This window comes from Manis pentadactyla, chromosome 4 (assembly GCF_030020395.1).
Source record: "Manis pentadactyla isolate mManPen7 chromosome 4, mManPen7.hap1, whole genome shotgun sequence".
In the NCBI taxonomy this organism is placed as follows: Eukaryota; Metazoa; Chordata; class Mammalia; order Pholidota; family Manidae; genus Manis; species Manis pentadactyla.
Window position 1 is genome coordinate 133,750,656 of NC_080022.1, and position 12,351 is coordinate 133,763,006.

General features: G+C 36.2%; 1 protein-coding gene across 1 annotated transcript in view; it reads right to left on the reverse strand.

The window, feature by feature from the left end:
- The window catches only part of LOC130683443 (serine/threonine-protein kinase TAO1-like), a 139,544-nt gene that overhangs the window by 61,772 nt on the left and 65,421 nt on the right, over window positions 1-12,351 (reverse strand). The window contains exon 3 of the mRNA XM_057500877.1: window positions 550-771. Coding sequence (XP_057356860.1) covers window positions 550-681 — 132 coding nt within the window. The 5' untranslated portion in view covers window positions 682-771. The remainder of the gene's footprint in view (window positions 1-549; window positions 772-12,351) is intronic.

The following is a 12,351-nucleotide window of genomic DNA, read 5'->3' on the forward strand; positions in this document are numbered from 1 at the left end:
TCTACTACCTTATTTTTACCTCTAATTTACAAATGGGAAATAAATAAAAAGTTCAAATTGTTACAGATTTGGAACACATTTTCTCTAAGGAAATAATATTTCAAATTGTTGTTTTTTTCTTAAGGTACCATTAAAACTAAAAACTAAACTAAATCTGTAATACTACCAAAATATTAAACATCTATACAAAACTTGTTGCTGAGGAAAAAAAGGCAATATTAATAGGAAGAAATAATGAATGAATAATAATGAAATGTGTGTACGGGACTTTACGTAAGTCAATGTTTTGCAATATTTGATTCAATAGCAATGTAAGTGATAAAACTGCTAAAGTAGTGTAAACAACATGGAAATTAAAGCAGAATATCTTTCCCATTTTTTCAATAATCTAAGAAGCTCAATAAATAAAATTATCTTTTCATATACACCTAATGCAAGTGACTATAAAATAGACTATTGCCTATATCTCTTTGTATTACTGATTTTTACTCTTCCAGGACTGGATATTAAATAAACGCTGGTCACTGACATTAAGCCTTTAACACTTACAGAGTACACTGCTCCAAAGCTTCCATAGCCAACTTCTCTGAGATCTGTGAAGAGCTTCTCTGGATCTTCTTTGAAGAAGAGTTCTGCAATTTCAGGGTCTTTCAGGCCCTCTGTTGGGATAGTGGATGGCATCCTGCTGGGCAATCAGCTGTCTGATTCTAATGGTATAGCGCTATCCCAATCCTTGGTTCATCTGTATGAATGAAGCCACTCTGGCATAAACTATTGTAGAGAAATAAGAAAAGAAAAAAGGAAAAGCAAAAGTTGCTAAGAATAATTAGTATAACATCATTTTCTGACTACATATATAAAATTACCTTAGAACTGGAATTTCACTGAAAAGAAGTGTTGCCTACTAGTGCAGGAGTCTTAAACCCGGCTTATCATCACAATCACCTACGCTGCTTTAAAAAAAAAAGATTCCCACTATACATAGTATGTAAGTACATACTATACATACACTTCTAAAACTTAGATAAATCTTTACGTCCTGGAAGGCTTTCTGTATCAGTACTTAAAGATTTATCTAACTCTGATGCAATAAGCTCATCAGCAAAAGAGATAAATATAGTAGGAAGATCATTAAAAACATGCCCAACAACTCAAAATGTACCCATAATATGTTTCTAACAACAGGAAGATTCCCATCTATTAATGACCTTCAAATGCAAGAAAATAAGACAATAGATTTAATTTGTTAAATTAAATCAGTAAGATTTCTTTTCCTTTCAGATACCACATGGCAGTGTTTAATCAACTTTAACACAGACATTCCTAAGAAAAATGAAATGCGAGAAAACAATGAATTTAACATAGATAACTGTTTCCTTCATAACCTGATTCACATTAAAATGTGGCCTTATCAAATCTGCTTCCTTACATAAGTAGATATACTACAGAATTCCCTGGTGGTTCTGATAGCAGTTCCTTTATATCAGATTATCAAATTTTAAAAATGACTGCCATAAATGAGAAGCTTCAGAACCTGGTTCTAGAATGACACTGCTTAGATAGGAATCCTGGCAACAATTATTTACGAAATATGAATTTGGGTAGCCTCATTTTCCAAATCTATAAAATGAAAGAAATAACCTACCCCCTAGAGTAGCTGTGAGGGTTAAATGAGTTAATAAATGTTAAGTATAGACTAGTACTCAGGAACAATGAGCAGTACATTAAATGTTAGTTATCATGACCTCCTTAAATTTACCAATTAAAATTAAAAACTCCAAAACTGATTTCATTGAACTCATAAGGGAAAATAAAGCTCTAGCCAGTTCTTTCCATGCCCAAAGCATATTTTCTTAATTTTTAAATGTTTTAAATTTTTTTTTATTTCAAAAATTTTTTAAACTAAAGAAAAATTTTTAAGCCTGTCTCATTTTTAGTGAAGTCAACTGAACCAATTATAATGCTTGTTATTAAACATCTAACTACATAAAACACTTACATATCTTTTTCTCCTCCCTAAATTAATACTACATTGCAGTAAAAACTCAAATCATTAGTTTGTATTCCTTTTCTAACATATTTTCAAAGCTGCCCCATATTCTACACTTTCACCAATCTCTCTGCTCTGGAAGTTAGTTCCCTGGAACAGAGCTTCAATTACAATTCTTCCCAGAATATGTGACCACAGGAAAGTCACTTAACTTATCACCTCTAAAATGAGGAGACTGAAATAAATTCTATATAAACTTTACTATTCAATTAATATACCTGTGAAAAACAAAAAGCCTTCTATGTTACTTAAGACCTTATTTAAGAACTTTGAATTATCAAATTATAGTACCTTTATTACAAGCATTATTTTACATAAACATTTGTAAGTACCTGCATGATTTGCATCTTCTTTTCTATCTGCCTAACAAATTCCCACTCAAAATCTTTTGAAATTTAGATTAAAGGTAATGTTTGTGAAGTTTTAACTCCAGTAGGACGAGCTGGTTACTATCCCTTCATGCTCCAAAACATCCTTCAGCATTTACTCCACCACAAGTATCCCTCTGCTCTAGACAAGTAGGCACAATGTGACTCATTCATCTTAACATTACCTCTGTACATCCTACACACTACCTCTTACAGTTAATATACAAATATTTGTTGGACTAAACAATTACTTAATTCTTCTCCCTACAGCCCCTTTAAAAAATTTTAAGAAATTTTGCTCAAATTTGAGAAAAATAAAATAGAATATTTTAAAAACTACAACACAAACTCTGATTAGGGAGACTATCCAAACAGCTTTTAGCTTTAATCCACAAAAGACTAACTCATTAAAAAAATTTCTATGTCAAAAAATTTGAGTCAAATACAAGAACAGAAACATCCACATTAAGGGTTAATATTCCTTAAATATACACACATCATTAAAATCATTCACAAAGTACCTAATCCAACAATATATAAATGGCCAAAGGATATCAATATTCCATAAGCAGGTAATATAAATAATTGGACAGAGAAGTCAAAACCTGAAATATAATGGGTGTAGTCATGAGTTTTCTGATTCCGCTTTCCTCTATCTCCTGGCTTTGACCAAAGAGTTGCCTGAGTAACTATTTTGATAGTGGTGATGACAAGAAAACCCTTAAAAGGAATCCTGCTCTTCTGTCCCAAAGGGGACCCTGTGATCTTCAGATTGTGAGGAAATATGCCGTTTTTCCCCTTTTCTTTTTTCCCTCAGCCACAGACATGCAGTGCCAAAGGAACAGAACAGCCCTGTGAGAAAAACCTCACTCTCTGGCCAGGAAAGCTAGGAAACAGGGTCTCTGTCATTCACAAAGGATGAGGGGAGCTGTCATTATGTTTTTTCTCATTTTCTCTCTTCTTTCTGCACTTTAAGCAAGGACAGCCCCGCTTACGGGGGAACTGTACAATGCAGAAGTCTAAACGCATCTGTGCTTTTCTGATCAAAGTAACTGGGAAAAGGCCACTGGAAACTGAAGAGTATGGAGGAAATCATGGAGAAGAAAACAACTGGAAAAGAAAACCCAATTCTGGGTATGAAGTAATACAAATAACAACTTGTGTTTGTTGAAAATAGACTCAGAAAGTATAGCAAAGACTATGAGAAAGAGAGCTAATAATGGATGACATATACTACTGCTTAAGTCCTAGGCTATCACTGAGAGACATAGCACAGGGCAAATGCAAAGAGCTCAGGGAAAGTTTTGAAAATAGAACTAGTATTAGAAGCACCACATAGAGAAAGTGAGACAGAATGTGTCATCTAAAACAAACAAATCATGACCTCACACCAGTAAGGACCGCCAGCATCGAAAAGACTAAGAACAACAAATGCTGGCGAGGATGCGGAGAAAGGGGAACCCTCCTACACTGCTGGTGGGAATGTAAGCTAGTTCAACCATTATGGAAAGCAATATGGAGGTTCCTCAAAAAACGAAAAATAGAAACACCATTTGACCCGGGAATCCCACTCCTTGGAATTTACCCAAAGAATACCAATTTTCAAGTTCAAAAAGACATATGCACCCCTATGTTTATCGCAGCACTCTTTTACAATACCCAAGATATGGAAGCAACCTTAGTGTCCATTAGTAGATGAATGGATAAAGAAGATGTGGTACATATACACAATAGAAAACTATTCGGCCATAAGAAACAAATCATACCCTTTACAACAATGTGGATGGAGCTGGAGGACATTATGCTCAGTGAAATAAGCCAGGCAGAGAAAGACAAATGACAAATCATTTCCCTCATTTGTGGAGGATAACAATGAAGCAAAACTGAAGGAACAAAATGGCAGCAGACTCAGACTCCAAGAAGGAACTAGTGGTTACCAAAAGGGAGGGGTGTGGGAGGGCAGGCGGGGAGGGAGGGAGAAGGGGATTGAGGGGTATTATGTTTAGTACACATGGTGTGTGGGATCACGGGGAGAACAGTGTAGCACAGAGAAGGTACATGTGGATCTGTGGCATCTTGCTACACTGATGGACAGCGACTGCATTGGGGTATGGGTGAGGACTTGATAATATGGGTAAATGTAGTAACCACATTGTTTTTTCATGTGAAACCTTCATAAGAGTGTATATCAATCATACCTTACTAAAAATTAAAAGTAAGTAAGTAAATAAATAAAACAAATCAACCTTCTTGAGAAGATGCAAACATGACTCAGAAATGACAATATCATATTCAAAATGGCCAGAATAAAATTCAAACTTTACTCCACATGCTGAAACAAACCACACACACATACACACAACTGGAAAATGTGACAAATTATCAAGGGAAAGAAAGGACAGATGCCTATTTTGAGATGCCTCATGCTGGAATTATCATATAAAGACTTTAAAGCAGCTGATAAAAGCATAGTAAATGCGCTAATGGTTAACACTCTTGAAAAAACTGGAAAGACTTAAGTTCTTAGCAGAAAAATACAAACTATAAGAAAAGATCCACATGGAAAAATTTAGAACTGAAAAATATAATTCAAAGAAAGTGCATGGCCTCAACCACTGAACAGAGATGATAGAAGAGTCAGTAAACTTGAAGATAATAAAGCAATAGAAAATATCTACACTGAAGAAAAGAGAGGAAAAAACATTGGAAAAAATGAATACATCCTTAGAAACTTGTGGGACAGTATCATCAATTTGTCTAAATTTCACATTATAGGTGTTATATAAAGGAAAAGAAAATTTAATTATTTTAGAGAAAACAATTCCTACTAAAAGCAGAAAAGATCACAGATATGACAAAAACATAAATTTAGAGGTTCAAGATGCTCAACAAGCCCCAAACAGAGCACATTCAAAGAGTTTAGGTCTGAGAAGGCCTAAACTCAAAATCAGTCATAAACAGTTAGGCCTGATAAGGCCTAAACATGTCATAATGCTGAAAAGCAAAGATAAACTAAAATTTGAATGATTACAGATTTCTCATGAAATACAATGAGGCCACAGAATGTGGAATAATATCTTTAAAGTGAGGAAAGAAAAGAACTGCCAACCCAGAAGAGTATCCTTCATCTAAGCAAAAGTCTTGTGGAATGAATGCAAAAAAAATAGAAAGAGAGAGAGAGAAAGACACAGATGATGGAAAGCTAAGAGAATCTGACCTCCATTAAGGGAAATGTGAAATATTAAACAAAAGAAAGCTAAAGGCTATATTAATACCAGACAAAATATTCACAGCTTCAGAGCTATGAAAATTACAAGGAGTAAAGAGGGACATTACATAATGTTATGATTCCATTCATCAAATTCTAAATGTATACTCACCTGACAAAAGAGCTTCAAATTACATGAAGGAAAAATTGATACAACTGAAAAGAGAAAAGTCTGTAACTCGAACACCACCACCATAGACCAACACTACCAACCAACAGGACCTAATGGCATCCAGGTATGTAACCTGGCCACAACACAATGGGCATTCTTTTCAAGTGTGCATTATGACATTCACTGTGACATCATATTTTGGGCCATAAAACTAATCTTAACAAGTGACAAATTTCAATTCATACAAAACATTTTCTGATAAGAGGGTAAGAAACTTAAAATCAGTAACAAACCAGTTAAAAGCAAAACAACCTCAAGTTTGGAAATTCCATACACTTCTAAGTAACCCATGGGTCAATAAAGATATTTCAAGGGAAAAGAGAAAATAATATGAATTGCGTGAAAATAAAACTATAACATGAAATTTACAGGATTCTTACTCAAGAAATTAAAGCACTAAATCTTGTAGAAAAAGACTCCAATGAATAATCTAAGCTCTCCTGTTAAAATCTAGAAAGGGAAAAGCAAATAAAACCAAAACTAAATATAGAAGGAAATACTAAAGACAGAATAGAAATCAGTGAAATTAAACAAAAAAATCAGTAAAATCAAAGCTAGTCTTTTTGCAGAGAAATGAAAGTCAGTACAACTGAAAGAACGCTGCCAAGCTAACCAAAGAAAACAAGAGCAAATTTCCCAAAAGAGGGGATATTACTATATGCCTAAAGACATTAAAAGGATAAGGAAATACAATGGACACCTCTAAACTCACAAATTTGACAAAATAGCTGAAATGGGCAAATTACTTTGTAGTGCCAGTTATAAAGTACCAAAACTCACTCAAGAAGAAATAGATAGCTGCCTCCTCCACCCAGATGACAAACTGAGCGGTTCAGGCTCAGACCGCAAAGGATCCTTTAAAATGATACTGGGGTCTTTTTTGGTTGTTTTTTAACAAGGCAGTTCCCATGATCTCTTTGAACTTTTTTTATTTGCTTTCAGGTGCACTGGGAAGAATATTCTGAGGCTGAGTCTAATGACTCTTTCTACCCGAGAAACATACCAGAGGAGGGTGCCATTTGTGGTTTCACTTGTTGACAGGGTTTTTAAAATGACTTTCACATAAAGGCGTATCTACAAAAGCAGAAATAGCAAAAGTCTTTCTTTACCCAAGATCGTATTAACATTTACATGTTTTTTTCCTAAACTTTCATGGAATTAAGTCATTACACTTAACTCATTAATTCATCTGTAATTTACTTAAACCAATGGTGTGAGGTAAGAACCCCTTAGTGACATTTTTTGACACTATGTACTTTTTAACTATACAAATGACTTGCTCTCTCCAGGGATCATTCCAAGGGGCCATTTTATAGCAAAATCACTTTATAATGAGGTCCTTTTGGTCTTTAGTAACAACCTCTTGGATGGCATCCAAGATAAATCTATTATCGACCTAGTGCTGCTGTAGGATGACCGATGTTACAGTAAAATTCCAAAAGCATCCCAAGAATAATCTACATATAGGACTGAGGGTCAAGTGTCAATGTGAATTAAAAGGTAAAACAATTTTTAAAAAGAGATTCCCCTATGGTTTTTAATTAAGAAAAGACTCATTAAAAAAACCCTTAAATTGCTCTACTCAGTAGAGACATAGATTATGAATGAAAAATACCTACATTACACTCTTTTCTCTCAATCCTGACTCAGTGTCTAACTTAACTACCTAAAGGTTATCTTGTTAATGCAAAACAGAAAGAGGGCTAAAAATTCTGCTCCATTCAAATCCTTTCTGTAAGAACTTAGTACTTCCTCACTAGGTTTAGGTGATAAATAAATTTTCATCCCATAATTCAAAGACACAGAAAGTGTTGATAACGGAGATGCTGTGCATGTAATAACCATCAGATTGATGACCTGAATTTCTTCAAATCTTAAAGCAGCATTTCTAGGGGGAGGCAGTATGGTCATCTTTGAGATAAAGCAAAATAAAATGTTGTTGTATGCAAAAATATAAACAATCAAGACCCATGCAGACAGTTATTCAGAGCCATGTAAAACCACTATGATGTTATAACAATAGCTCATTCCTATAATCTGCCCTACCCTACCACATAACCCAAATCACTATGCTCTCACAATAGATCATTTGCAACATACCGCACTATTAATCATTCTTCAGTTTTATACTCTTGCCAATTGTTAAACATGGATGATCACTATGATACACAAAGTAAAAGCCTCCTACAGATGTCTACTTCCCAATCTCTGGAACTTGTGGATATGTAACCTTACTTGGCAAAAGGAACTTTGCAGATGTGATTGATGTTATGTAATTTGAGATTAGAGATGATTCTGGATTATTCAGGTGGGCCCAGTACAATCACATGAGTCCTTTGAAAGAACAGAGAATTTTTTCCAGCTGCAGTCAGAGGACGATACGAAGAAGTGTCAGAGAGGTGCAACTTGCTGGCTTTGAGGACTGAAAGGGGACCATCAGCCAAGGGATGTGGGTAGCCTCTAGAACCTGGAAAAAGCAAGGAAATAACTTCTCCTCTAGATCCCCCAGAAGGGAACCAGCCCTACCAACACCTTGATCTTAGCCCAGTAAAATCCACTCTGAACTCTGACCTACAAAACTGTAAGGTAATAAATCTGCAGTTTAAGTTACTAAGTTTCTGCTAATTTATTACAGCAACAATGGAAAACTAATACAATCATGTTTTCAAAATCTCTTTGGAATAATTAGGTGTTTGGAACTATCTATGTTGAGACATTCTGAAACACCATCTTCTAGCTAAATATCACATAACTGTGGGAGGGCTACCTAGTGGCTGTAGATAAAAAATAAGTGAACAGTCATCATAACATATTCTTGCCAAAAATTACGAGTTTGATTCTCATTAACACACTAAATCCAACTTACAATTTATGGAAAATATGTGGGACAGAGGAATATGTTAAACAATGTATGATGATACAAATAGCAAGTCTAGAGAGCAGGAAATAATAGGGCAAATAACTTGTTTCTTCAACAAAGAAATTGCAAAGAAAAAAGAGTTGGCAAAGGTACCTATCTCTTAGAGAAACATAAGGACATGTCATTTATCTGCAATGCATAGACTATATCCAGAACCTGAATTGAACAACCTAAAAGAAAACATCATGGGCAAGCAGAGAATCTGAACACTGACTGGATATTTGATAATATTAAGGAATTACTGTAACTCATTAAGGGTGATAATGTCATTGTGCTTATATTTTTCTAAAACAGTCCCTATCTTCTACAAACATAGTTTAGAGATATATTCTGAATTATTCACCAATGAAATAATGTTTAGGATTTGCTTAAAAAATAATCCAGGGGATGGGTAGGTGGTAGATATATAGATGAAAAAAATTGGCTGAGTTGATAATTGCTGAATTATTTGATGGGTAAAATGGAATCATTACCTTACTCTACTTGTTTTTTAAGTATTGTTGATATACACTCATATTGGTTTTAAGTATACAACACAGTGGTTCAACAGTTACCCATATTATTAAATCTTCATCCCCACTAGTGCAGTTACTGTCAACATAGGAAGATGATACAAAATCAGACTATATTCTCCATGCTCTACTACTATCCCTGTGACCAACTTACATCATGATTGAGAATTGTTGTGCCCCTATCTTACTCTACTTTTATATTTTGATATTGTCCACAGCAAGAAGTTACCAAATTGTTAACAAGTAAAAAAGAAGAGGGTCATTCCTACGAGCTGTAACCTCAGGTCTCTGACTAAGCCCATGATAAGGGCCCCAAGGGCTGGCTGTGTCACCTTTTCCTAGATTTTGCCCCAGTTCTGAGGACAACAGGTGGCACAGAGCAAGTACTTAATAAATATGTTTAAATGAAGGAATGACCACAGATGGCCCACTAGGTTTGCAGAAGACAGGAATATACAGTCTCCGCCAGACATATGGAAGGGCTTCTGGTCAATACTAGATAGCCCTCTGTGTTTAGGTACTAGAAAAAGGAGCTGACATTGTATTGTTCAGTGTCCAGGCAGAGGCAACGGAAATTCTCACATCTGACATACAGAAGGAGCTGTCCCTGGATAAGAGCAAGTAAGACACAAACGAAGAAAAGATGAGGTCAAGCTGGGTAAAGTTAATTACTACACTGGGAAGACTCTTAGAGCAAATCCTAAGAATAGATGTTTTTATTTTTGGTTTTTGTTTTAAGATTTTAGGAAAGGAATCCTGGTCTAGCTGATAGCTATAAGAAAGGGTATCCTTAAAGAAAATTGTCTGTGAAGTTATAATTGCAAGGGTTCAAAGATTAGCTGGTAAGATTAGCCAGTGTAAAATGGAGTTTGGCTAGCCATCTTTCTCACCACCACTGTACATGAAAATATTTAGAGACCTAAGAACACAGAAACCCAGAACTAATGCAGAACTTCCTGCTAGAATCTAGAGAGCACATCTGTAGAAAGAGTAAGAATAGGTGGAACTAATTAAGAAACTCCATCAACAGAGAACCTCCTAAGTAAATACAGCACAATGCTTCATACCTTCCTCACGGTCCACCATCTGACTCAGAGACGAGGATCTATACTAACCAAAAACTTATCTTCCTTTGTTTCATCTCAGAGAGTTTTGAGGTGATCCAGTTATTGTCATCACCTCATCCATCTTCTGCCTAATGTCCACTTTTGCCTCAAATTACAGTTTAAGTAGCACAGAAAAAAACTGGCTAACTGATTGTAATGAGGCCTCACTTCTAGGTTAGGAAAGGAAGGCATTCATTGCCTCGAGTCTAAGTTCTACCAATAAACTGTTATTTCTGGATGATTTTCAAAGTGTTCCCAAGGGTCAACAAAAGCACAGAAAGGCCAACAGATTCCACTGGCAAAAGGAAGTTAAAAATGACTCTTCATGTTTCTTTATTTTTATCTATTTCAGACTGGGCAATGGAGCAAAGTCAGCAAACTCAGCATATCACCAAGATTCTTGAGGCAGAGAAAAGGCTAATAAGGGCTTTATGTCAAGATTACTTCCATTTTTATGTTTATCCTTAAAAAACAGCTTGAGGCAGGGAAAGAGGGAAAGAGAATTTCAAAACACAGAGGTAAGAGTAGTAAGCATTTCAAAACACAAGCACACTTGTCAGACTGAGAAGCAACCTCTGTCTGAATGTAGCACTTTCTCAGTCTGTTCTATGGGCAGCTACTCTCCCCCAGCCCTTCACCTCCAAATCCCGTCCCCACCCCTCCACAAATCCCAAAGGCCAGCAGGCTTTCAGAGGGTGGCCATCTCAATAAGGATACTCTCTGTTTGGTAGACTCAATACAAAAACCCACAGGTGGCATCCTCCCACACCCAACATACAGCAGTCTCTGAATGTACCACCTTCTCAGATGGAAAGCAGCTTTTCTTGGTAAAAGCAACAATGCCAGAAAATTCACTGGTATTAGCTAGCAATACACACTCCTTCCAGGACTCGGCAATTTTGAAGACTAAAGCATGGAAACGAATGGCTGTGCTAGGTGTAAAGCTGTTTTAGTATGAATTTTTTTCTTTGCTTCAATCACAGTAATGGGTGAAGCATGTAGAACTAGAGACATAAGGGAGGCACAGTATTTCATTTACTACATAATTTCACTGTGAAAAGGAAGTTCAAAATGGAATTAGACTTCTCCTTCTGGCCAAGATGGACTGACAGGGACCAGATTTACTTCTGGCCTGAAACTACTAATGAAAAACAAAAACAAAAACACAAAACCACAGGCAAAGTATACAAAACAACAGTTTCAAGACAGGGAGGTCAGGACATGAAGGGCAGTGATCCCTGAGTGATGGGAAACAAATGACATGAGCTCCATGACTGCCCCCAGATTATTGCCTTGAGAGAGTTCCTGGGCTGTGGTGTGAGGATGGTGCAACCCAGACAGAGCCCAGCAGTCTCCCTGAATCCAGAAGAACCCAAATAGGTCAAGGTGGCTAGAATATGTCAGGCACAGTACCAGAGAGGAGAGAGCTGTACAGAGAGGAGAGAGCTGTACAGACAGTAAACTCCAGAGCTCCACACAGGGTCCACTTTGAGGCTCCACTAAGTGGGGCATGTGTGTGAAGAAACTAACCAAGGCTAGGAAAAGAACCACATGAAAGGGTTAGAGGGAATGAACCTTGAAGCTCAAACAGGGCTGGACAGAGCTCCTACGGCTGCCAACCAGGTCACCTCATAATTCACGGTGCATCAGAATGATTTTGGGTCAGCAGTAGAACAAAATACTTATAGACTGGATGGAATCAACAAATATTTTCTATAAAGGGCCAGAAAGTAAATATTTTGGGTTTTGTGGTTCGTATGATCTCTACTGCAGCTATTCAACTCTGCCCCTGTAGCAGGAAAGCATGCATAGGTAATACATGAATGAATGAATGAGCATGGCAGTGTTCCCATAACATTTTACCTATGGACACTGAACTTCAAATTTTATATGATATTTTAAAGTCACAAAATAGTCTTCTTTCAACTACTTTTCAATTACTTAAAAAGGGAAAA